This window comes from Clytia hemisphaerica, unplaced genomic scaffold (genome assembly GCF_902728285.1).
Source record: "Clytia hemisphaerica strain Z4C2 unplaced genomic scaffold, Clytia hemisphaerica genome assembly, whole genome shotgun sequence".
Taxonomy (NCBI): Eukaryota; Metazoa; Cnidaria; class Hydrozoa; order Leptothecata; family Clytiidae; genus Clytia; species Clytia hemisphaerica.
In genome coordinates, this window is record NW_027104101.1 from 3,550,529 (window position 1) to 3,576,979 (window position 26,451).

The 26,451-nt window shown below is 33.9% G+C and overlaps 2 protein-coding genes across 3 annotated transcripts in view; one reads left to right on the top strand and one right to left on the bottom strand.

Moving 5' to 3' along the window:
- The window catches only part of LOC136813132 (DDB1- and CUL4-associated factor 1-like), a 31,017-nt gene extending 11,476 nt beyond the window's left edge, over window positions 1-19,541 (bottom strand). Inside the window, exons 1-17 of one of the 2 annotated variants that reach the window (XM_067069661.1) lie at window positions 19,420-19,541; window positions 19,146-19,222; window positions 17,493-17,575; window positions 14,785-14,904; window positions 14,270-14,339; window positions 13,619-13,686; window positions 12,357-12,522; window positions 8,452-8,606; window positions 7,434-7,535; window positions 6,523-6,690; window positions 6,049-6,228; window positions 4,782-4,970; window positions 4,254-4,355; window positions 3,881-3,960; window positions 3,150-3,269; window positions 1,309-1,411; window positions 469-909 (exon numbers count right to left, since the gene is read on the bottom strand). In XM_067069661.1, the coding sequence (XP_066925762.1) occupies window positions 469-909; window positions 1,309-1,411; window positions 3,150-3,269; window positions 3,881-3,960; window positions 4,254-4,355; window positions 4,782-4,970; window positions 6,049-6,228; window positions 6,523-6,690; window positions 7,434-7,535; window positions 8,452-8,606; window positions 12,357-12,522; window positions 13,619-13,686; window positions 14,270-14,339; window positions 14,785-14,904; window positions 17,493-17,575; window positions 19,146-19,222; window positions 19,420-19,517 (2,322 nt within the window). In that variant the 5' untranslated portion in view covers window positions 19,518-19,541. The remainder of the gene's footprint in view (window positions 1-468; window positions 910-1,308; window positions 1,412-3,149; window positions 3,270-3,880; window positions 3,961-4,253; window positions 4,356-4,781; window positions 4,971-6,048; window positions 6,229-6,522; window positions 6,691-7,433; window positions 7,536-8,451; window positions 8,607-12,356; window positions 12,523-13,618; window positions 13,687-14,269; window positions 14,340-14,784; window positions 14,905-17,492; window positions 17,576-19,145; window positions 19,223-19,419) is intronic. The other variant, XM_067069662.1, reaches the window with a different exon arrangement.
- A 1,195-nt stretch (window positions 19,542-20,736) lies between these two features.
- Window positions 20,737-25,172, top strand: LOC136813116 (uncharacterized). The gene is made up of 2 exons (XM_067069641.1): window positions 20,737-20,825; window positions 23,453-25,172. Exon 2 carries the CDS (start codon window positions 23,460-23,462, stop codon window positions 24,810-24,812), a length of 1,353 nt encoding a protein of 450 aa, XP_066925742.1. The 5' UTR covers window positions 20,737-20,825; window positions 23,453-23,459; the 3' UTR covers window positions 24,813-25,172.
- The last annotated feature ends 1,279 nt before the right edge of the window (window positions 25,173-26,451 follow it).

Consider the following 26,451-nt stretch of genomic DNA (forward strand, 5'->3'; position numbering starts at 1 on the left):
AATGTATCAAGGCTTAGGGTATTAGTCGAGACATGATCATCAACTATCAAAACCAACATATAGAGAATGAGGCAGTAATTTCGACATTCAAAAATTGGTAGGATTGCAGAAATTGGCACGAAGAATCGAGCTTTAGGATCGATAAGTCCCTTAGCCTCGCTGAGATTCAATGTAACCGATGAAGAAGGCTTAGCTAAAGGCTTAAATGTTTTTTGATGGTTCTTAACATAAGAAACTGAGTATTTACAACAAACCCAGTTGTGACTTTCAGGTCAACATTCATAAAATATCACAGATAATATAGTCTAGCCAGTTAGACATAGTAGAAAAAAAGCAAAAAGTAATGGAGTGAACAATTTTAGTTTATACAAACTAAATCCCGTAACGATAATCGTATTATCATAATAACACCTATACTACTGTATTACACGCAATATAAACGGTAATAAATTAAAAGATCTTCCTTACCTGCGCACTATTATACGTTGTTTTTGATGGAATGCCGGTCACTCTTTCCAACAAAAGAGATGCATATTGAGTAAACATATTATGTTCTGTGATTCGATCAGACAAGATGGGTTCTTTCATTAACTGATGTATCTCTTCGTTATGAAACATGGGAAGTCTACCAAGAATCTGGCTGATTAGCTTGTTTTCAGCAATGCCGTACAGTGCTTTACATACTAACGCTCTGATTGAGTCAGCCTCAGTTAAGGGACTCGCAATTTCTAAGGTTCGTAATAAAATCATGATTCCATTGTTTGAACGGAAGGAGGACCAAATCTTTTCTATGAGTTTCACTTTATTGTTGTTGCTATGGTTACTATAATGGTTTGTCGTGTCAGTTCCGTTCGATTCTGTGAGGTTCTTTCGCTGTGGATTGGTAATAGCTGATGTGTTGTCTTGTATCTAGAAAGAGGTGCGTCTCAAAAAGTTTATCTTGGCAAATTATAATGAAAAATGCTCTCTCTAATGGACATTTTCATAATTTATTTTGAGTGCAACGACTACCTCGTTTGGAAACCATTACCAAGGTGATTAAATCCCTTAAGTCTTCAAGTGTTATTTTTATAAATAGTAAACGTCTTGTGAACACATCTGAAAATCAATTACCATGGCAATATTTCGAAAACGAGGTAAGCGTTGCCTGTGACGTAATTTATGAAAAGGTCTATTCTCTAAATCAAATTAATTTGGTAAATGTTAAAAAAAATTGCTTACAAAGTCAAAAACATCAAAGGACTAAGTTAGTTGTTTATGTTGTGATTTTATCGAAACTTAAAAAATATGAAGTTCATTTTTATATACCAGTGATTTACTTGATGTGACACAATTACATAAAACTTTCAAGGCAGCTTTTCGAACTTCAATGTCTTTCTCGATTGAACCCTCGATCGCCGTTAATAATATTCTAAAGCAAGATAGAAAAAAAGTCTTGACGTGTAGCTCGTATAATTAATGAACCTATTTTTATACTTGTTTTTCCAGTAACCTATCGAAAGAAGTGGCCATCAGAGCAAATAGTTTTTGAGACAGACAGAGCAAAGTTTACATGGTCACTGATAATAGCCCATATTCTCTTTTGAAGAATTTTGAAATGGAGATGTTTTTTTAACATTCGCTGAGATGAGAATTCATTTGAGAGAGAAGAGTTTCTTCTTACGTAGCTTCAGTCTCAGTGTCAGTATTGCGAGGGCTATTAGCGAGTTTATGTATTCGAGATAAATCGAGGGAGACAGTATAAAGCAAAGCTGACATGGGGCCGAAATCGCCGTCCACTTTGCTCGAAATTTGATTGACATTGATGTGCGCGCGAAAACGATCATTTCGAACGTTTTCAATGGAATGTTTACATTTGAAATTCGAATCCCAGACCAGAAAAACAAAACAGAAAAAAGATAAAAAAAACAATCTGATGCGCGCATTATGTACAGTCTGTAGATTTATTTTTGACTTTTGCTTTTATAAGATATCTGGTCTGTAAATTTATCAAAACTTTTCCATCAGCTCTTTGGTCGAAGCTCAAAAAATACAAAATATGAACACAAAAGTGAAAGAAAACAACCAGAAACACTTCAATCTCTTCAAAGAATTGAAGATAAGTACCTGAAAAGATACAAAGGCCACACAGTATTAAAAAGTGAAATGCCAAAGGTGAAGAAAAGTTCTTTGTTTGTTTTAACATTTAAAGGCCCTTGTTGAAGGAACAACAACACTCCCTTTTGTAGAATCATAAAGAAGTAATGTCAGAAATATTCAATATGACCCCCAAAATGTACTGTATATACATTACTAGAATACCTTGAAATAATCTGCAACATATCTGTAGAACTGACAAAACAATTATCTGGAGCCAAAGTGATCAACGAATCCAGTGTGGTAAAAATTATACACTCATACAAGTCCAAATTCAAGCATCAAAATGTAGTTTTATGAAGCAAAATTTTGTTGGTGCACACAGAAGATACATCAGGGCACTTAAATTCAATAAATATAGTTTCTCATCTTTTACAAAATCTCCACATTAAACAAGAAAGGAGGACGAAAAACAAGCAAACTTCCTTCCGCCTACTTTTTTTTCGAAATTCAAATATATTTTCCTATCTATGATTTGGTGCCTCACAGAAAACTTAAACATTACGTAATGTTATATTTGTAGACACTCGCCAGCTAAAAATGTCTTTAGCCCGTATATCGGCTAAAGGCGGCAAATCTCTGGACAAAGGAAATATAGCTTATTAAGCATCCTCTATAAGGAGCACGAATCCGTTAGTGGATGCCAGCAGCCTGGTTTTATATCGATTTCACTTACCGTCGCCCTCTATATCCTCCGATACATAAACTCGGTATTGAATTCATGATGGTGGACTTATTAACATTATGATGATTTTTTCCTTACCCATAGATATCATATTCCCTAACACACTAGACAAGTTTACCGCTTACAGGATTCACATAGAAATGTGCCAAGTTTGGAAAACGACCAGTCTGTTTTCTGATTTATTTTAGTTTGCGATCGTTCGAATTTCAAAACATTCAAATTGCGCACTCCAGCTAAAACAAGCGGACTAGTCAGCTTTGAAACTAGAGACGCTTCCTTGATATGGGAAGCCCGATCCAGTCAAATAGTTAGAGATCAGCGTCCTTACCCCATTCCAGAAGAGGATTCAGCTGCATTGATGGATATTTTTTGACAAAAAGAAAAGGCGATCTCTTTGAATACTGACAGAGCGAGTAAAATATCCAGTGCTGTCACCAATAACTCATTTCTAAAGATTAGAAAATAAAGTCATTCATAATAGGTGATAATAGAGTTACATAGATGCGATAATATCAGTTTGTATACAATATATCCCTTCATCTTCCTTACTTTAACCTACTCTCTCTTAAGTTAGGGAGTCAGTGATATTAATTAAAATGAATCATTTTTATCAAACTGAATCGTTGACTTGAGGAAAGATTGACGTCAAAATGTTGCATTGACATTCTCATAGACAAATAATTCTGACGACATCGTCTCCTTGAATATTCAGACCATGTTCAGACGTTACGGTTCCGTTCCGTTCCGAAATTAAACGGTTCCGAAACAAGTGTGAACGTCAAAATTCAAAACGGTTTCACTCCACTTTTTTTATCGGAACGGAACTGCTCCGTTTTCTTTCTCCGAAACGTTACGAAACCAATATAAACACACTCAGTCCGTAACGAAAATCATACTGGAGCAAAACGGAACAGTAACGTGTGAACATGGTCTCAATACCAGTCTCCTAAAACGCTCACTGCACAGTCAAGGGTTGATAGGTGCATGTGCACAGAAAGTTGTTGAAATGAACTAATTGGTTACTATAATATATTGGTGAATTTAATAATTGTGGGTTACTTGTGCTCATAGTTTTTGCGTTCGGCGGTTGTGGTGATGAGTTGTAAGAGTAATTGTGGGATCTCCAGTGAAATGATTTTCTAGAAAAAAGAAAATTGTAAAAAGAAAATGAAAACCTCCTCATCATTCTAATACTGCTACCTTTCCAAAGTACCGGAGATTACTAGAATTCATTTCTTTAGTTAAACAACTCAGTATTTTGCTTGAAATATTGCGCAAATCTCGCTAAAGTCGGAGGTACGCTGACAAGGCTTACGCTCTTCGATCGTTTCAAATTTCGAGTATGGTTATTTAAATCGAATGAAAGCTCCGTGAAGCATCAAAAGATAGCAAATGAGAAACACTTGAAGTTTCCAGGAAAAACGAGACATACCTTCAAGAAATATCCTTCTTTAGTGGTGGCCACACCATCTGATGTGTTCTTGATGATTTTGTTGAAACTCTTCTCTAGAGACTCTGGTGTGATTTGAAGTGGCTACAATGATAAAGAAAGAAAAAAGGTTGGCCATATTGAAGTTTCGAATCTTCAAATCATCAATCAACCATGTAAGTGACCACATGATCACAAATTTGCATGTAGAAGAAGCCTCACACTACCACTGACCTTTATATACTCTGGACAAGGTTTCTCAATCCCGGCCAATCAAAATCTTTGATCGGAGTTTTTTGGAAAATGGTACCCTAACGGCAGCACTACTCAATAGTGGTGAAAAATACATCGAGAGCGCTATGTAGATCTACTTTTTCTTGAATACTTTTAATGATGTGGCGCCGTTTCAGGTTTATTTTTAACACTGCAATGGCTTCTTCGCGAGTACTACTGGTACCACTTTAAAAAATACTCCGATCAAAGATGGCAGATATAGCTTCGCCCAAGGATCAGTGGACACTACAAACATACCTTATACTTGGGGAGCTGATTGACGACATTCTTCGATGTTTTATAGGTCTCGCCAATCATGGTGATATGTGTTTCGAAATACTTCTTCAATGTTTGACAAGCATTTTTGGCCATCTCGTGGTCAAGGTAAACATCATCGTCTGAAGAAAGATCTGATTCACCGATTCTCATGATCTTCAATGTACTGATCTATGGATCAAAATGATTGGATGAGAAATAAATTACAATGCGGGGGATATTAGGGTTGGAGGATGCCACGGGTATAGCGGTGTTTTATTTAATTCCCGCCATTATTGGAAGAAAACGTTCGAAACTGTAGAGGCGATCCCATACGCAAATCGGACGCTTGCTTCCATAATGGGGGAAATTTCGTAGCTTTAACAAGACATAAAAAACCTCTATATGAAGACTGGAGACCTCCGAGCCCTGGCCTTTAGAGGATTTTTAGCCAAAAAGTGACCATCAGAGGCCTACCCTTAGAGAAACTTTTATGTGGTTTTCATAGCCTTAGAGGAATTCTAAAAAGTCAAAATTCCAACCCTTCAGAGAGACTATTATTGACTTTTGTTTTTAAAAGCTACTTATACAGTTAATGAAAGTTGCATATTGAAAAAATTTGGTTGATACCTAATAGTTTATTGTTAACCGGTTACTTGCAATTGGTTCTTTTCGCATGACGACAGGCCTACACTGACTGTCCAGAGTTGCCCGTCGTTAGGAAAATTCATTGTGACGTCACTTTTTCAAAGGAAAATGAACAATGCGTTGACATCATTTCTCTCATTTTTTATTTCTGACGTCAGAAATTATAACAATTTCGCAATACATATATCTTTTCGCTTGTTTTTTCGCTTTATTTCGCTATTTTTCCTGGATAAAGCGCTAAAAATCAATCGAAGCTGAAGGAAACGGTTAATAAATACAATAATGACCGGTTTCTTTCGGGCTGTACTAAAAATATTGCCCTCGGTCAACGCAACAGCCTCGCAAGCTCGGTCGTTACTTGACCTCGGGCAATATTTCTCAGTACAGCCCTCACTAACCTGCCATTATTGTATTAATGTATTTGGTGAATAAAATAGCTGGAGGAATCTGTTACGAAGATTGTACTTTAAAATCTGACGAATTTTCGTAAGCTAAAGAATTCGCTGTTAAGATTTCGCGAGTCAGCAAATTCATACGAATTTCACAAAAGGCGGCAAGAGTTCTAGGAAAAGCGAAAACAAATCTCGCGAATATTAATCCCAATAAAGCATTCAAAACTTACAAGGTTAACAATTTTCCTTAGTCCATCCATAGAATCAAACAATTGAAGAATGGCTTTGAATGAGAACGTGAGAGAGAAGAACAACGAAGAATGGCATCTGCCGGACACGTGTGAACTTTCGGACAGTTTCAAGAGGAATGCCACCAAGCGTTGTAATGTCGAGTGTGGTAGTAAACAAATCTAAAAAAAAATCATAAAAAGACACTATTTCCTGAGGAATGTAGAATATGAGCTTTTTCAAGCGCTTTGAGCAGAGTCGAGCTCTGTGAAATATTTGGCACAAAAGGGGAATTTCCTCAAAACTTTGAAACCGCAACTTCAAAAATTTCCCGATAAACCAAAAACATTATTAATAAAATAATAACAATTCAAGGAATTTTTTACCCCAGGGGTCACTGTATAAATAAATAATAAATTATTAAAGATAAGAGAGAGATACAAGAGATAAAAGAGATAAAAGTATAACAGTAATACCCTCTCGATACAATCTTCATTTCCATTGTTATACACCAAATAATACAAACACAACGAAGACATGGTGGCAACACTGGACGGTTGAGGGATCTCCAATATCTTCTGTATTCCATGACGATTTATAAACTCAACAATGAATTTCTTGTGACACAGCAAAGATGAAAGATACTAAACAACAAAATCACAACATAGTTTTAGTATCGTTTTCATTTAGTCAAGCATTCTAGAGGACTAATTTAGGCAAAGTAGAAAATGACCAAAAAATAATGGAAGTGAAATCATTATCATTAACATCCAAATCAGCCCACATAACTGTATTACATCCATTATTTGCCGACTAAATCAGGCAGTGCATAAAAGCAACTTTAGATTTCGTAAATTTGAAAGATTCTGGTTCCAGTTTAGTCCGATTAAAGTAAGATTCTTTAGCGTCAGTATTTTTAAACTAGAGTCTAATTCTGGCTGAACTTTGCTTTTTGGTAATTTTTGATGATGGCGAGTACAGTGAGGTTAATCACCCCCAATTATCTCAATTTGGTAGCAAACCACCAAGCCACTCAACAAGAGTGGTGACATTACGTCCAGAAATTCTAGATAAAAATGATGAATCCAATTCTGAACTGGCAATTTCTGATATAAATACTTATAAATAGATTTGTTCATTTTTTATGGGTAATCAGAAGGTCTTAGTACAAATAGTGGAGAAAACATCCTCCACATTGCCCGATGATGAGAGAAGAATCTCTCGAAGCGTAGCCAAACGTAAATCTCGTGATCCAACCAAGCCACGATAAACTTCCAATATGATAGATTTTTTTAGATTGTATTTATGCATTATAAATCAGCCCCGGTGACATATAAAATCGGTTTAACGACTTAGGAAACAAGTTACAGAGATTTCACCAACTAACCATGAGAGCAGCACATGCAAGATGACCATTAGGTTGCTTTGTGTGATCAATGTAATGGAAAATCAGATTCAATACATTCGTCTCCAGCACAATGGGTAGTAGCTAAAAAAAGCAACGGTTAAGAAAATGCATATTATTTTTTGGTTGTTAACCGTGTATTCCCCACATTCTAACATGCACGTAATAAAAGCAAAGCTCCAAATTTGACAGGAATTTTAAACAAAACAATTTCTTTTAATATTTTGTAACCTTATTTGTAACCCACTCCATAAATATATTCGCAATTTGGGCTTCATAGTTCAACAAAAAAAGGTGAACATTTATTTGTTTTTTACAACATTTTGACCAGACTTAAACTTTTAAGAAAAGGAGACAAAAACCAACAAATTTGATATGTTTTACTAGATTCTTTCTGTCGCTTGGTGAATTGATTTGAAATTTTACCCTTACCGTCAAAATCCACACAGGTAGATATTTGGAATCTCAGACATCAAAGTTCATTGGCTTAAAGAAAGAACTATTTTTTCTAGCACGTGAAAACCATGTCAGCGTAATAAGATTGATTGCCTTAAGAATGGTTTCCACATGATAACAAAATATCTTTAAAGCAGTATTTTTATACTTTTCCCGGCTCTCCCTTTTTTCTTTACGCAACAAAATGTAGCGACTTCAAAAATAGATAGGCCCCTCTAATTCTGACGTCAATTCACGTTTCCTAGGCCTTAGATTTAGAAACCCATGACTTTGAAGGCCGGCCTAAGCTTTCGCGTGAAATATGAAAACTTATTTTTAATGTTTTTGTAAGGTCATTGGTCGGTTGAAAAATGAAGCAATTCCATTGGGCGAATCTGACGTAACGGTTTAAATTTCTTTCAACTTTTTATTTTTTCGCTTAAAACTTTTTTAATGACGTAATCTTTTCTGCAGGCAAAGACGATTGACAAAAAGCTTCAGCTCATTTTCGCGCGAAAATGGAGACCGGTCTTAAGGAAACAGTCTTTAGAAAAGAGTTGCTTACCTCCTGATATTCGCTGATAGGGTAGAGGAATCGTAAAATGAGCTCTTGTTGTTTTCCAATGGTCAATGGTTTTAATGACATGCTCAATCTTTCGTATTGGAAAGGCTTTGTTGGTTTTGGGGGCACCAATTTACGTTTCCGTGAGCTGGTCGGTGCTGGAAAATCCAAAATTGTAAAATCTATTTCAAAGCATGTAATAGAGAGAGTTAAGACAATATAATAAAGGTGACGCTCTCTAATTCAATTTTCAAGGGGAATTAGATTTTCATCGAATAAGGGAACGTCGCGTATGAGTTTCTTATTGGCGGTGATTTATATTATCATTAGAATCAACTTTACCTTGATGTCACCAGAAGCTTCATGTCATTCAAATTCCACATGTTTAATTTACAACAATATGTTTCTGATCCATAGACGGATATGTACTAGTTATCGCATGATTTCGAGTGCAATACGAGAAATATTTTACGAGTTCCGAGATTTTTCCGTAATATTTTTCCGAGCCTTTAGGCGAGGAAAAATATCGGTAAAATCTCGGAACGAGTAAAATATCGAGTATTGCACGAGAAGTCATGTGATAACTAATTTATTGTCGACTCAAAAAAATTGTCCTCTTTTTGTTTCAAAACTTACTTCCGCCTTCTTCTGCTTCTGTGTAGTTTCGAATGTTTTTATTCGAAAATCTAATTCGAACGTTAGATTCGAACAAAAACATTCGATAACTTCCCGCTGAAAATATTCACACAAAAACAAAAACTTTTCGATCATTTTCGATCCAGAAGTTTTGTTTTGAAAAGTTGCAGATTTTTCAGAGATGTATTTGAAAGTTTCTAGATTGATAATTCAAAATGCAGATGATGTACAGTATTGTTTCGATGAAGAAGAAACCCTCCATCATTGGATTAATCAGATTGATAACATTCAGTCTTTTTCTATTTTTTTGTTTCGATGACATATGGCCATGGAAAAGAATAGCAGAGGAAAGGAGTCCCACGATGGAAATGTAATGCTTGTAAAATGGTTAAAGAACAACATTTTTTCAACAGCAAAACAATTTGGATACTTTCTTGATTATCGTCAAGCTCTAAATGTTTCGAATTTCAGAAGGAAGATGTAATGATTGTTGAGTTGAAAAGTCAAGGACGTACGTTGTTGTCGAGAAAGAGAATTAGGAGAGAACTTTTATAAAAATCACTCGTCATTTGGTTTAATACAAGACATTACACTTCCCTTGTTATGTTATGAGAATTTTTATTGGCAAACATTCAAGAATCTCAAGTTATTTTGTATGCATTGATAAAAAACTGTTTGGTTACCACACGGACAAATTTGCCAAAAGTTGAAAATATTTGGGTGGTGTCAAGTAGTTTTATAATTTCTTAGTTCATCAGATTTGATTTTAGTGTCTTTTATGGAAGAACGCCAAAGTAAAAGTTAATCTGAACATATTTTTGTTGCGTTTTTCCCTTTGATTCCCAAGTCAGTTTCTCCGAAGGTCAGTTCTTTTCGGCTGTTTTGTTTTGATGTTTCTCCCGCCGCTTACCCAGTCCCCCAAAAGTCAACCCGGTCATATTTCCAGACTAAAGAAATATGAAATATCGCAAATATCTCGATGCTCTCGACCAATCAAAACGCTGATATTTTTTTGGGTCGGCAATAAAAATAGTTCGGCATGATGCACCAGACAAAAGGTCCAAACAAAAACAGTCATGACTAGTCAAAACCTATGCACATTTTATAGTAGGACCTCCATTTTGTGCCAAAAATCATTAAAAACCAATGAGCTTATCTCAAGAAAAGCTGGTAACAGACGGACGTTAATATAGGAAGGACCTCCTCGGTAGGTCAAAAAAACAAACTAATAGTTGTGCTACGATAATCTTTTTTATACAACAAAACCACTTTTTAACTGCAGATTATTTGAGACAGACCTTAACCCTACCTACTGAGTAACTAGTGAGGCTATGAAGCTGAAATTTTATGACTTTTCATCAAATTTTATGGGGAATGTTTTGGTTAAAAATTTTTTTCCATTGGTCAATAATTTTAGTCCCAATGACAGGTTTGTCGGTGACCACTACCATCCCACAACTGCAGCGCAGGCTATTTTGCTCTTTTTTATGTGCTTACTCCAAGATACTATAACATGTTACCAGGTATACTTTAATGGTCCATTTCATTTGTACTGCTTCTATTACATCTTAAAGTAGAATTAGCAGCAAAAAATAAATATAAATATGACAAAAAAAAGTATCACCGACTTGAAAAAGTTAAAATGTTCTGATTTTACGCGGTTTTGAAAGTTTAAATCATTTTCTTCGGTTTTGGCGCGCTATAGTAGAACGTCACGACAAAATTGTTGATTTATATTTTAATTTCCATTTCTTACATTGTAAAAGCTTTCAAATAAAAGCAAAACGAAGGAGAATGTGTTTCTCCATCTGCTTCAATAGCAATTTTAAGAAACATCATTTTTTTTGAGTTTTTTGGGTGATTTTTGCCAATTGTTGATACAATCATCAAAAATTGCATTCAATTTTCAAAAAAAATTTTTGATAAATTTGTTTGTTATAGATTTAAGCATTGCTGTACCAAATTTCATGACCAAATAATGTTCCTATCCTAAGTTATCCACGAAGGGCACTATGTGCCCCCCTTTCAGTTCTAAGGGACCCAAATAGCTCTCAGTAGGTAGGGTTAAATCATAAAATTTAAAAATCTCCAAATTGTGTTATTGTTAGAAAAATGGGGCACTGACCTTTATATACACTGGACCAAGTTATATATCCCGGCGAAGCAAAATTTTTGACCGCAGTTTTTCGAAAAGTGGTATCCTAATGACGGTACTACTCAATAGCGGTGTAAATGCATCGAGAGCGCTAGATCTGCTTTCCCTCGAAGATTTTTGACGATATAGCGCCGTTAGACGTTAATTTTTAACACTGCAATGGCTTCTTTACGGGTACCAATTCAAAAAAAACTTCGATCAAAGATGGTGGATATAGCTTGTTCCAGGTGTATAATTTCGATCTTAAAGGGACAATCAGATGGTCTGAGATTTTAAGGGTACCTGTTCTTATACATGAAAAAACGTGATTCTCCAAGTAGTTTTGTCAACTGACAAGTCAATGTCAGGATATTCCACTTTAAAATTTCGAAATCTGAGCTCTTTCCAACGTGAAAGGTCCGCGAGAGGTCCCACTGTTTTTTTTTGAAGTTCCTGAGAAGTCCTTCTGACTTGTCGAAGGTGAAATATATTTCAGGGGGTCTTGTAGAATTTGCTCAAAAAGAATCGACAAGGAATCTTCATGGTTTTATGTTAACATGATAAAAGGGAAGTAAAATAAAGTATAAAAGTGTTACCCAATAAAAGAAATAATTTACAAAATGCTTTGCAGGACTTTACACTCTAAACCCCCTGACAGAAAGGTTTTCTTCGGAACCGTTTTAACGGCGATAATACTAAAAATTTGCTCCTCAACGGTCCGCATAAACAAATAAACGAAAGTGAAAGCAAATGTCTCTCGGAATTGTGTGAGTTTGTAAGCCAACTCGGTTTACAATAACAAACTGGAAAACGCGATGCTAAGAACCATAAAAAAACATGGCGACTGCTTTTTGAGATCTTTTAAAAACCAAGAATTTGAGTTGGAGATTAAGAAACACTATTAAAGTTTTGGGTAAGGAAAAATACAGTCTGTTTTTCCCTGTAGGTTCAGTAGTGAAATATCTCAATCTTGGCAACCATCTGATTATCCCTTTAAAGTAAGTTCTAAAAAAGGACAATTCTACTGACTATCGCCGAAATACAACCTACAAATTTAAAATGAGAGATATTTTTGTGTGTCAACAGAAAAGTCACTGTGCAGGGAAGATAGAGAAAAGGCTCTATCCAATTTTCTTACTTTTCGTTTGGTCGCATTTCGATCTCCCAGCGTCAGACTTCCGACTCTTTTTATTGACTTGAGGTGTTGAGATAATGTCAGGAAGTTTTCCAAAGTCTTCGACACATGGTTGTTTTGAGTCGGGTTCTTTTGATAAGTATTGCAACCGCTGGATCAAAATCTTTGTCTAAAAAAAAGTTTCATTTTTTTCAAAGAACGGAATATTTTTAAGCTGAAGAAACACCTCAATGATGAGCAGTAGGCGTATTATGTTTACAAGATCTGAGGTTACCGTAACCTAGAAATCTAAGCCAGATTGATTCAGTCACTTGGTAAAATCTGATGGTAAGTTGTGACTGAATATCTGCCATATCATAGCCTTATAAAAACTGGCTCGGTTAACCAGGCTAAGGTTACCGCTGGTAAAATCACAAACGTTAGATGTTTCCAATTTTCAATGTCATCACACAAATTACATGACACGACACAAGAAGTAATTGACATCTCAACTAAAAAAAATAATGAAAGCTTCTGTGTTCGAACAACTTTCTTATTTATTGTACAGCTTCTTTCTTCAAAATCCACAGTAGCTTGAAGAAGGAATTGTAATTGTAATTCAAAGCTTTCTATCAAAATAGAATTGCGTTTTGGCTATTCCTTCAAGATTTTCTGAACGAGTTTATGTATGTGCTTTTTTTCTGCGACTGAGACGGTTAGTTTTCAATTTGTTTAGATCCTGGCTGACTGAGGACGAAGTTTAATAAACAGTTTTACGGCCCTCGATTTTGCGTGTTGTTCCATATCACTTCACTCCTCAAAAGTGTTTATACATAAACTCACTACTGGTGTTAAAAGCTTGGATAAGAAGACAATCCATTTGGCAACTGGTATAACAACCTATATAACCTTGTGCCAAGGGCTGTGTAAAATAAAACTGAGAGTGAGGGCTGAATGACGTTATATGTATGAAGCGGTCCTAAAAACAACTCTAAAACTTTTCCTAAAAACAATTCAAAAACTGTTCTAATCACAAGCATCTGCGAACATATATCATGGCAAAATATGCGTTGCTATACGCAACAGAGAGCTGTTATACAATCAGTATGACAGTGCTGCTTCGCATAGCATATAATAGAAATATTTAACATAACTCTACCTGGGTTCTTGAAGCTCTTTTCCAGAAATGAAAAGATTGACCCCTGTGATTAATCCGTGGCCTGAGTTTTGCTTCAATTGTCTTTACATCAAGAAGACACTGTTTTGGGGACACAAAAGAGACTTACAAGTTCACAAATTTTGTCCATAAAGTGTGATGGTCCACTTGGTGTGCGCATACCTTTGACCATTAAGGCTGAAAAATTAAAAGGTTGAAAAATTACTGCAGCAGCATTCATTTGTAGCATCAAACTTTAAAGAGATGTTATTTTGCGAGGGAATGAGATTTGAATTAGTCTTAGTCCTTCATACGATAACAAAGATGATGCTTAGGACAATAGATTTTGGCTTTTTTTATATTCATGTTTATTGGCCACTAACCGTAATTAACCTGGTAGATATTACTATAGCACAATAGCAATACAAAACTGCTTGTTGTGGGAGGTGGAAAGAATGTAATTATATCACTTTTGAGAAATCAAGCAATCCTCATCTATTGCAACTGTTTCAATTTAAAGAAATTGCAAACTTTTGACATACAATTTCATTATTCTCAAACTCCCTTAAGTCTTTGACAATAATCTTATGTTTCAAAAAGAAAGACTGATTTTGTTGGACAGATTTGATTATTTAAGTGAAAATGTTCTCATCTCTTATTTTGAAACAGGCTTCTTTAATTGATGTGGTGATTAGATGATCTTTTAGCACTTTTTGTGGGTAACCACTTTTACTGCATATTGTTTTTAGATGTAAGTGAAAATGACCAAATCCTTGTTTACCACATGCGTAAGATCTTAATGGTTCTTTTCCATCTTTTGCCCATTCAAGACATTTTGGAACGAATTGGTCCTGTTAAGAAAAGAAAGATGCAATAACTGAATGAACTAGAGTGTGATTGAAATTCCTCTCTTACAAGTTTCTTCAAGAAAAATAAGTGATTATGGAAAATATCATGGCATGGTACTATTAACCCTTCAAGAATATTTTTTTAAATCTAAAGATTGACAAGTGCCAAGACCATGAATCACCATGAATTTTGAACAATAGCTCTACTATTCATTGGATAGTTGGCGATTATTTTCAAAAATTGACTGATTGATCCACTTCATGTTGATTGGATAAATATTTCAAAAGTTAATCACCAAAGGATTAAAGAACAGTCCTTAGCAACTTGCTCACTGTAAATTGGTTTGGTACAACAAACTTTCAATGAGATAAACATTATGAAATGTACAAGAAACAATCAAAATCAATTTTCAGATGGCTTCTAGTTTGAAGAAACATGGATCCTTACCAAATCAGAAAAAAAGTTACTCCATGGTAAAGCAGGTTCCAAATTTATTAGCAAGCGTGCCATTGCACAATTCAGCTCAAAGTCATTTTCTCGTTTGGTAATGTAATTGATAGTCAAGTACTAAAAAAAACAAAAAAACGATTAATATACATGTAAAAAAAGAAAACGTGAAACATTTGCCTTGGTTCATATTTTGTTCAGAATGTTTAAAGGTTTTGTTTGTTTTTAAAATAAGAGTGATATCGTTTGCTTACTCATCAATTTTATTTCACAAGCTTTTTCACATTGGATTGATATGGATGTGGAGCAAGATTGGTCAGAAAGAAGAAAAGAAAATATTTTTTTTGCTTATATCAGCATAATATAACAATAGGCAGACACTGTCCTGATATGAAATATGTGTCTGATATGAAACGGGAACACTTATGTAAAAATAAAACCTTTAATGATTTTAACCAATTCGTTTAATGGTTTAAAAGAAGCTGGAGACCAGTATGAAGACAACAAAAACAGCTTGCTGTGGGCGTTGTGAAAACAATAAGACAGTTGAAAATACATTTCAGAATATTGACTCTACAAGGCTTGACATGTTCTTAATTAAATAAAATCTAATAATAAAGTTTCTTATATAAACGTTCTTTTATAAGAACAAATTTTGGAGAATAGAACATAAAGCTTCGCTGGCTACAATCTTATGAACAAGTTAAGAACATTTTAAGGCTTTGGGGACTCTAAAACACCCAATTTCTTAGGAAAATGGACCGAAATACTCACACAATGATGGTGAAATTAAGAACATGCTAAGAACATTTGAAGGCTTAAAATTCAAAAAGTTAAGAACATCAGAAGGCTTACAAAATTTGGGGAAACGTGTAATCATGAACATATAAACGACTGGACATCCATCTTTTATTTTCTCTTTGAAGCAAGCTTCGTTGCCGCCTGTATTTCAAAATTGATATGAAAAATCCGACAATATTCCGTCATAATTTTATTTTTTTGAATTATTTAATTAAAAGGATTAATAGAGCTTGAACATTTGTCCCAATTCACAAAAAAAATATTCTCAAATTTTTTCACAAGTTTGCAATATATTTTATCAACACTTTCACCTCTGAAATGCACAATTTCAACTCCGTGTATACTTTTGAATCACTTTTGTCACTCCAATAATTTTTTTGATGACTTGAAAAAAATAGCTTGCAAAATTTGAGAGCCTGTGTCATAAGAATATTAAAATTTGAATGTGACACTCTCTAAAATTATTCGACACTTTTAAGTAAAAATTTAGACATATTAGTTGGAGTTTTGACAAGCTGACGATGATTTTGCTTCTGTTATCTTTGTTATGATATAGATAAAAGACTTGAAAAGAGTAGAATAACAGAGACTTTTGTCGAAGTTTTGACGTTGTTAGCAAAGTATTCCCAAGAGGTATATCATCAAAATTTATTGTTTCATTTTATGCTTTTAACGAGGCGGCAACGAAAGCTAGCAGCGCTTTCTACAAAAAACAAGTGATACTTTTATGGACCTACCTGGTTATGCATTCAACACATATATAATTGATATCTACGTGAGCATGAACGTTAAACAATCATTCAGAACACAAATAGTGACGATTTATTAAAATTAGTCGTTTGTTTCTTATAAAAAAAAACGTTTAGAAGCCAAAATTTCATGCTCTTGATTCTTTCATATTCAAGACTTCGTTAGCAAAAAACATCTATCTCATTAAAAAATTCAGTAATTTTAAGAACATTGATGTATGCTTACAGTGATTCTTATAGATAAATATGCGTTTTTTGAGCTGAAAATCTTTTTTTACAAAAATCTGCTTGACCCATTTTTTACCTACTTTCGTGCAAAAAATCAGAAAAAAACAACGATCCAATATTTCACAAAGTCCAAAAAAACCTTTTTTAGCCGTTTTTTGGCCCAAATTTGCCCAAAAACATTTTTTTTTCAAAAATTGGGCTCCGTCACATTCGAGGGTTTATAGTTATGCATCTTTGTGCAAAAAGTCTTAAAAAATGAAAGAGCCAATCTCGAGAAAAGCTAATACCTAAGTAATTGATAATGTGCTTATAAAAAAATATTAAACTTGGCCAGTTTTTCTATAAAAACACGCCAAGCAACCAAAATTTCATGTCTAAACACACATATTCTTTAAAAGTAAGCCCTCATGAGCAAAAAAAACTTCTATCTCATAAAGAAATTGAGTAATTTGACTAAGAACATTGATGTATGCTTATTAATAGTGATTCTTATAGATAAACATGCGTTTTTTAAGCCAAATAAATTTTTTTCCAAAAATCTGCTTGAGCCATCTTTTACCTATGGTGGTACCCTACTTTCATGCAAAAAATCAAAAAAATTTAATGATCCAATTTTTCACAAAGTCCAAAAAACCCGTTTTTTAGCCGTTTTTTGGCCCAAATTTGCCCAAAAAATTTTTTTTTTCGAAAATCGGGCTCCGTCACATTTTGGCCACCACCGTTTTGCACCTTTGCACCAAAAATCAAATGATTCCTATGATTCAATCTCGAGAAAAGCTGGTAACGAACGGACAGACGGACGAACGGACAGAGGTGAATTTATAGGACCTCCACCCCACCGGGGTAGGTCCAAAAAAACAAAGGAGATGGATGTCCATCGTTTATATGTTCGTGGTATGTAATCAAGAGTGCATTAAATATTAAAGTTACCTTATATCTTAATTCATCTGCATCAGCAACAATTTCTAAAAGGTGTTTCCATGAAGAGTCAGCTTCTTCCCTTATATTGCGATCTATGGAGAGAAAATATTAAAGAATATTAAAGGATACTTTAATAGGCCGTGGCCAGTGGATTATTATTGTTTCAAAAATAAAGAAAAAATTCAAAATGTCTGGGACCAACTTTTTGATATGTTTCTTACTCAATTTGAGGGTGCTGATTCCAAATTTGAATGTTACCAAGCTTGAAAACCCGCAGTTTTTGCGTAATTTGCGATTTTTTGCGTTTTTAGGCAAAATTGTAAGCCCTGAAAATGTGTGATTTTTTGGGGGGGGGTCTTCAAAATCAAAAAAGGACTTATATCAGGTGATAGAGCTCTTCAAACTGAGCAAAAAAATGTATTATATCAAAGTCTCAACTTTTCTAGATCAAAAGTTATAGACGATTTTATGGTCAAAAATTGGGAAATTTGTGGAAAAAACCGGGAATTTCCCCACAATCTGCATAATTTATGCAAAATTATAGCAATTTTTTACCACAAAAACGCCCATAACTTTTGATCTAGAAAAGTTGAGACTTTGATATAATACATTTTTTTGCTCAGTTGGAGGAGCTCTATCACGTGGTATAGGTATTTTTTTATTTTGAAGACCCCCCCAAAATCATGAATTTTCAGGGCTTACAATTTTGCCTAAAAACGCAAAAAATCACAAATTACGCAAAAACTGCGGGTTTTCAAGCTTGGTAACATTCAAATTCCGAATCAGCACCCTCAAATTGACCAAAATCAATTCTAAAAGCTTGGTCACGGACATTTTGAAAAAAAGTGAAACGTTTTGGTGGCACTGGCCATGGCCTATAATGGGATAAACTTTCGCGGGGATTAAATTTCGCGGATTTCACGGATTTGAGTGTCATCCGCGAAAATCCACGAAATTAAGTCCCAATGGAAATTTGGCAGTCTCATCCGCGAAATATTTCTAAACAAAACTCAAAACATGTCAAATAAATACTATTTGAATGGTTACTTGCATCATAGAGGCGCAAATTATGTGTATTTCAACAACCAACATGCATGATTTGACAGTGAAAGTCACAAAATCGTGAAAATTTTGTCACCCAATACACCACCCGCGAAATTAAGTCCCGCGAAATTTTTGAATTCCGCGGATAATCCCAACCGTGAAATTTAATCCCCACAAAAGTTTATCCCATTAAAGTATACCCTAAAGTTGTTGAATACACCAATCAAGCCTTAATGACCATAAGTTGGCTTGTGAGGGGGCTGGTTAAAGATTTACAAAGAAATGACGTCAAACTGTCTGTCAGGAAATTCTTTGTCTATGGGAAGTCACAGAAATGACTTCAGGCATTTTGACGTCATCTATTCATGGTAAACTCAAAACCAGTCCCTTCACACTTTGAAGGTAGAAAGGTGTAAGGAGTGTAATTGCAAGCTATATTCCATTACTAAAGTTGCGTAAAATCATCATCATAGTATTTTACATTGAGAGATTTTAATTTTTCTGTTTTGAAAACTTTTATAAGCAGTACTCCATCTAGAAACATTTCTTTCTGGGCCAGAGGATTGGATAATGGCTCAATTTCTGAAGACCCTAAACAAAACTAAATTGAACAATTACGTGACTGTTGTTCATGGAAAGGATCTGGATCTGAAGCATCATAAACATTCGCTTCCTCTTCAAGCATCGTGGAAATTCTAAATAAATGAAAAAAAAAGTTTTGGCTTGTTGCCTCACATGATCTCTTGATTTAAATTAAAATAACTCTGGGGAAGTTTACATTACAGTAAAAAAGTTTCATAATTATTTTAACATTTAAATAACTCTGGATAAAAGAAGCCACAATGAGCCTACTTATGAGCATGACAAAGACACGATAAAGTTCTTTACTCACTGGTCAAAGACTTCAACCGGAGAATGTTGCAGTCTGTTGATTTCTTTTAATTTGTCAAGAAGTTCTTTCAATTTGGATGACTTTTCTAACAGTGCCATATTTTATTTTATTGTAATTTTTATCTAAGATAAAATGTATATTAAAAGAATTTTCGAAAAATGGTCGAACAAATAAACAAAACCTGGTTGATCTCAACCAACACCCTAAAAAATGTGGAATTGCCGTGTCAGAACTGACCTGAAATATATTCAGGGGTACAAATAGAAGCTACGACAGATAAAGCAGCTCAAGAAAAATAAAAAAATGTTGTTTTGAGCTGTGACTCGCAAAAAATAGTAAATTGATTTTAAAAAAGAAAACATATTTAGTTAGAGGATGGAAACATTCGAAAAAGTTCTTTGTGTATCAAAATGGGTTTCTTTACAAAATCATTTTACGTGTTTCAAAACCGTAAGTGTTGTACTTGCTTTTTGACTCAGTAAGATGAGGATACTCAAGAAATAATAAAACTTTGAAACCCACCAAGCAAAAATGTCATTTCTTTTAATTACATTGAAAAATGAAATTACAAATAACAGCAAACAAGTATTTATATTCTTAAAGAATTTAGAACAACAAAAGCTAGTAATATATATTCAGGTGCAATTCACATAGAACGTGCATAGTGATGAAGAGGGGTGTCCTCAAAAAAACACATGCTCTTTGATTTGATATGACTTTTGTACAATGGAGAAAGGAACTATATGCACCAAGTGTTATATGCATTATATATTTTGTGTTTGGCTTTTTATTTCAATATAAGCATTTGTCAGGCTAATCGATTCAAAGAGACTTGCCTGAATCGCTTCGCAATTCTTATACATATACATTCATAAGGAGAAATCAAAACCAGGACCAGGAAAGTATTTTTTGAAATAAACAAGGGTGTACAAACAAGTTGATTTCAGGCCTACGGCCATTCTTATACATATACACTAGGCCTACTTTTTGTATCTTTAAAAACAGGCTAAGAAATATTCAGTTTTATAAAAATTCAGGGAAAGTCCTGTTTTTCATAGAACATTCCAGAAACACTCATTCTAAATGAGGGTAAAATGAAATTGGAAAGGGAAATCTTAAACTAATGTCAATGAAAAGTACAGAAATAAAGGGGAAAACCTATGTGAAACTGTTTCTATAGTTATGTTTGAAATATTATAGATGAATAACATTTATCAATAGTATGTAACATTAATATTTCTTATCTATTATCATTTTGTTAAAAGGGAAATTCCTAAAAAGTTGTATAAATGTATGGACAAATTATAATTTCAAGCTATTGGAGTTAAAGCTATGACAGCATAGGTAACAGAAGAATATAAAGAACTAGAAAAAGTGGACAAACTCAATTTTTCATAAGGAAAGAGGTAAGATTAAAATCAATTAAGTGATTTTAAAATCGAGAAGGAAAAAGAGAAACAATGTTTTGTTTGGAAAATTTAATTTTAAATTTATATGCAGAGCTCAAAGAATCCTATAATTTATATATTCAGATAACAGTTTGTTAATCAGTTTGTTAAAGTATAATCACATAAACAAAAGTATTGCACATCAAGGGGCATTCTAAAATTAAAACACCTAGATATAAAAAGTGTAGTTGAGAAAATAGACCAGACATTTCTTTTATAATATGCAACCTTTGAAGTAGTAAAATAACAAACAAAATAATATTGGTGTCACTTTGAAACAATCAATTTCTTAGAACTATGTATGTAACAAAGAAAAATACTGTAAGTGCTATCATTTTTTGATGAGCTGTGAATTTTGTTTTTTTATAGAAGGATAAATAAAATGGAATGAGTTGGCTGATGTGCAGAAATTTTGTTCAGCTTGTCACTTATCAAAATTAACAGGTTACCAGAAAGTCAAAAAAATACTGAGAATGTGAAAGGCTAACATCTGCAACAAAGTAAGGCCATATGTAATGTAGTTTTTTTAATATAGTTAAATGATGAATGGATTCATTGGTAAATAATTTGACGCGCAGCAATAAATGATTTTACTTTTGAAACCACTTTTTTTAAAGGAAACATTCAAAAAAAAAGTGTTTTCAAAGCTAATCTAAAGTTTAACACGCAAAATTTAAATTTAACACTTTCCACTCTATATTCTAACAGTTTCTCAAAGTTTAAATTCTAGCATTTTCGAAACACTAGTACAACTCAGCTTAATCTGGTTAGATTGTTAAAAAATTGTAAAATTAGAGTAGATTATATATTATTACATGTAGTGTGGTTATCAAGGATAATTGCAGGAAAACTTTTTATTTTTCCTTGTAGAAAAAACCACTTTGTTGAACATCCCTTTTTGGGGCAGTTTCTCTCTTCCCAAGGCAAAACAATAAAGGCCAAAACTTTTAAAAACGTTAATCTATTTTCAAGCAATATCATTGATACTATTCGATACTATACTATACTATACTCTCCAGTTTAAATGGAAGACTTAAAAAAAGGTATGGCGGATTTCCTTAGTTGACTCTAAATAACTTTGGACCAAAATTCAGCCGAAAGGCAAACTTGTGCCTGAGAGTAAGGTAAGAAAACTGACTATACCTGTCTTGACTTCTATATAATTATATATAGTTTGTGGAGAGCCTCATAAAAACATTGACCTTTAGGGTTTGCCTTAGGAGAAACAAGCAACATGCTGAATGGACCTACCTAATGATTAACATCAGATGAAAATAAGAAAAAAGTGACAATAATTGTACAAAAATTCAGAATGGAAAAATAAAGCTTGTGTATTGAATAATGTAAAATGGTAAAAAGGAATTTCCCCAAATACGAAAATCACTTAAACCATTCAGGCCCAAAAAACCTTTTAAGCTGTTTTTGGCCCAAATTTGCCCAAAAAAATTTTCCTCAAAAATCCGGCTCCGTCACATTTTGGGCGTTGCCATTTTGCATCATTGTGCAAAACATCAGAAAAAAATTATGAGTCAACGTTGAGAAAAGCTATATTTTCTTATTTGGTTAAAGGGAATTTCCCCAAAATACGAAAATCCGTCTTTTACAGCGAATAAAAATTTTCCAGGAAAAACCACTTCAGCCATTCTTTAGAGAATCTTGTCCTCCATCTTTGTACAAAAAATCAGAAAAAAGTAATGACAGGATTTTACACAAGTCCAAAAAACCCTATTTTTAGGCAGTTTTTGGCCCAAATTTGCCCAAATATATTTTTTTTCGAAAATCGAGCTCCGTCACATTTTAGGCATTGCCATTTTGAATCATTGTGCAAAAAATCAGAAAAAAATAATGAGTCAACTTTAAGAAAAGCTATATTTTCTTATTTGGTTAAAGGGAATTTCCCCAAAATACGAAAATCCGTTTTTTAAGGCGAATAAGAATTTTCCGGGAAAAACCACTTCAGCCATTCTTTAGAGAATCTTGTCCTCCATCTTTGTACAAAAAATCTGAAAAAAGTAATGACAGGATTTTGCACAAAGTCCAAAAAACCCTATTTTTAGGTAGTTTTTGGCCCAAATTTGCCCAAATATATTTTTTCTCAAAAATCGGGCTCCGTCACGTTCTGGGCATTGCCATTTTGCATCATTGTGCAAAAAATCAGAAAAAACTAATGAGCCAATCCTGAGAAAAGCTGGTAACAGACGGACGGACGGATGAACGAACGAACGGACATGGGTTAATTTATAGAACCTCCAGCCCGGCCCGGAGGTAGGTCTGGGTAGGTCCAAAAAATGCTGTGACAACAAAAGTGAAGCAGTGTGCTATTTCAAAAAACCTGAGCAAAAGGTGTGCTCAAAATAAAGGTTACGCTACATAATGATTCCTTGGGACTCCCCAAAATACATCAGATAAAAATGGCCACTATAGTCACAACATTTTTTTACTGATATAAAGGTGCCCTGATGTCACCAGAATAATATAAAAAGAAATGAAATTTTGAAAACTTGAATGATCTTATTAAAATGATGAATTTCTTGCATTGCTCTAGACTTTGTGAGTTAGGTAAAAAGTTCTATTCTTTTTTTCAGGATTGCAATGGAAGAAAAACTTGAGAGATACATTCAATCCTATGTTGACGAATGCAAACCTTCGCAAAATGAGATCAGTCAAGGCAAAAAAGTGATGAACAATATTTTCAGACTTCTTCAAGCTTCAAGAAAATATTCCATTGACCGAGAAAGATTGGCAGGGAGTACAGCTAAAAAGACAGCCATTTCTGGTCACATAGATTTTGATTGTGTTGTGTTTGTGAATCCTCAAGACAAACAAGGCTTCAATGTTAAAATTCCTGAAGTTCTGGATAATTTTGAAGAGATTCTGATATCTAATGAAAAATTTGATCTGGAAGAAAAAGATTTCAGGAAAACACCAAGACGGAATCCAAGCACATTACAGGTCACAATTGATGATATTGGTTTTGATATCTGCGTTGGTTTGAACCAAACATACCACAGTAACCATAGAGATAAAAAAGGGCAGAGCGTTGCATTTGTTGAAAGAAGTATTGAGTTTACCAAACAAAAGAGTGCATTTGCCCATGAAGTTGCTCGCTTGGCAAAATTTTGGAACAAGACAATTGTCTTAGAGTTGCTGACACCTAATTCCTATGTTTCTGGAAGATCCACAATCATGGAGTTGATTGCTTTTGCAGCAGCAGCTGAAGCGGCTGAAGAAGAAAAACATGCAAGACATAGGTTGTCCCATCTGAATGCCTTCAGAAAATTCCTTGTAATGTTGAGAGATATTGAGGAGCTCAAGATATCACACAGAAATTTCTGGAGTAGCAACGGAATTCCTAATGTTGGTAACCATATGGCCCCCTATCTTATTGACCCATCTGACCCAGAAAATGATTTGCTGGAGACAATTAAGCCTGAAATAAGAACAATTTTCTCTCAATGTGCAAGCACAACACTAGAGCGTTTGGGATTGTATGAAATGGGAGGGATCAATGACATTTTTGAAATGTATCCATCATGGCATGGAAACAAATTTGCTCGATGGGAACCAAAAAATTGGCTGGTAGGGACAGTAACAACAAACAGTGCATTTGTGGATTTGAAATACAACAAAGGAATGGTTAACAACAACCAACATAATGGTCGTGTAAAGTGGCTTGAAAAATATTTGATCCCTCTTGTGAAGCGAGCGGTGATTGAGAGCGTACACAAAGAAAAGGAAAAGATTAACTCTACCGTTTCCAGCACAAGTACAAGCCTAAATAAAAAAGTTGTCAAAGAAAAAGTTGAAAGTTCAATCGATGAAGAGATTTTGAAAACAGATACCAAATGGAGTCCGTCAAGTGAAGGAGATGAAAGTCGAATGGTGACCATCACCATTCCATACAATGATGCAGGAAAAAATGCAATAAGAATCAGCTTTGACTGAACCCTTTATAGAATGCTTTGGGCAATAAAACATACTGGAACAGAAACATTTGATTAGATTGGGAACAAACTCGTATTTAAGGAAATGATAAACATAAATAAATAAAAACAAATGAAAAAGCACTGAGATTTGCACAAACAATTTTGAAAAAATGAAAAGAAAAATATTCTGGTTTGTAAACTAAAAATTTAGAAATTCAAAAAACTTCATTTATTTTTATGTTAATTGTATTATGTCATAATTATCATAATTACATATAGGAATTAGCTTGCTTTGCATGACATTATGATTAGAATGATTATGATAAATTGTATGGTTGTAGTATAGTATTGCACAAATATTTTAAAATTTAGTAGATAACCCAATTTGTTGTTTGATTCCATGCTTTGACCACTCTCTAAATGAATAGCCAATGTTGTGTATTGAGCACAGCAATGTAATAGCAAATTCATTTTACTCTAATTATTTTGCACAGATATGTTATTGATCTCCTCTGCAGATATGTAAAATCTACTCTAATCAGTGGTTGATCAAGATACATTTCTTGAAATTTACATTTTTCAAAAAGAACATGCAACAAGTGGTACTTTTATGGACCTACATGGTTATCAAAACTAATCAATGAACATTGAAACAATCTGAAACAATGAAACACATAAGACATAACGGGACAAAATACAAAAAAATATAATGAAAGCATATCTATTGGGAGAAACTATTAACACTATTGAAAAAGACTTTTGAAAAAGAAATAAACAAGTGATACTTTTATGGACCTACCTGGTTATGCATTTAACACATACCAGGTGCACCAAAAAAAGATTACAGGTTTGTTGAGATATTGTGAGCTTCAGGATTCAAATTTTTTGTTCATTCTTTTTTAATCGTATATAGGATGCTCTAACTTGAATTTTGAGCTATCATACATTAGGTTTGAAAAGGTAATTCGATAATTATTTAAAAAAAACTGATTTTTTTAATGTCGAAATTTCAAAAAATCATCACAAACAGCGAGCAAACTTTTCTCTGGACACAAAAAATACCAAAAAATGCAACTGTGTTCATCAAAACTTGTTACGGAATAAAACAAGCTATTTCCATTGTGGAATAATATTTTTGGAAATTTCCAAGAGAGGTTTTGATGTTATGTGTGTGCTATGTGAGAAATCTTTTGAAAAATTAGATCACCATTGCTCGACTAGTTTCTCAAAGAACTTGGGTCTGCATTGAGTTTGCTCGTGTTGGAAATGTTCATGACGTGCAAATAAGATAGAGAAACTGTTGGCAAAATATAGATAAGAAAAGAAAGAATCAGAAATTGAAATTGCGTTTTTGTTATTTTGTCTTATTTATAGCATGATTGCTGTTTTAATAATTTTTTGATAATTTTTTGAAAAGAAATTGTAAAAAGGTTAGTTTCATCTGCATTAAAAGTTTCTGCAACAAACACCCTATAATCAAAATAAAATTTGCGCTTTTCCACCTTTTTATACCAGATTGACTGACACCTCTAGGTCAGGCCAAAATGCACAATTGATTGGGTATTATTGATGTAAAAAGACACTGCCCTACATCTCTACTTTAAAGAGTCAAAATATCTATCTGTGCATCTTTTGAAATTACATATCAGCACAACTAA

Excerpts from the sequence above, each read along its gene's own strand:
- LOC136813116 (XM_067069641.1), top strand. The coding sequence starts at position 23,460 with ATGGAAGAAAAACTTGAGAGATACATTCAATCCTATGTTGACGAATGC.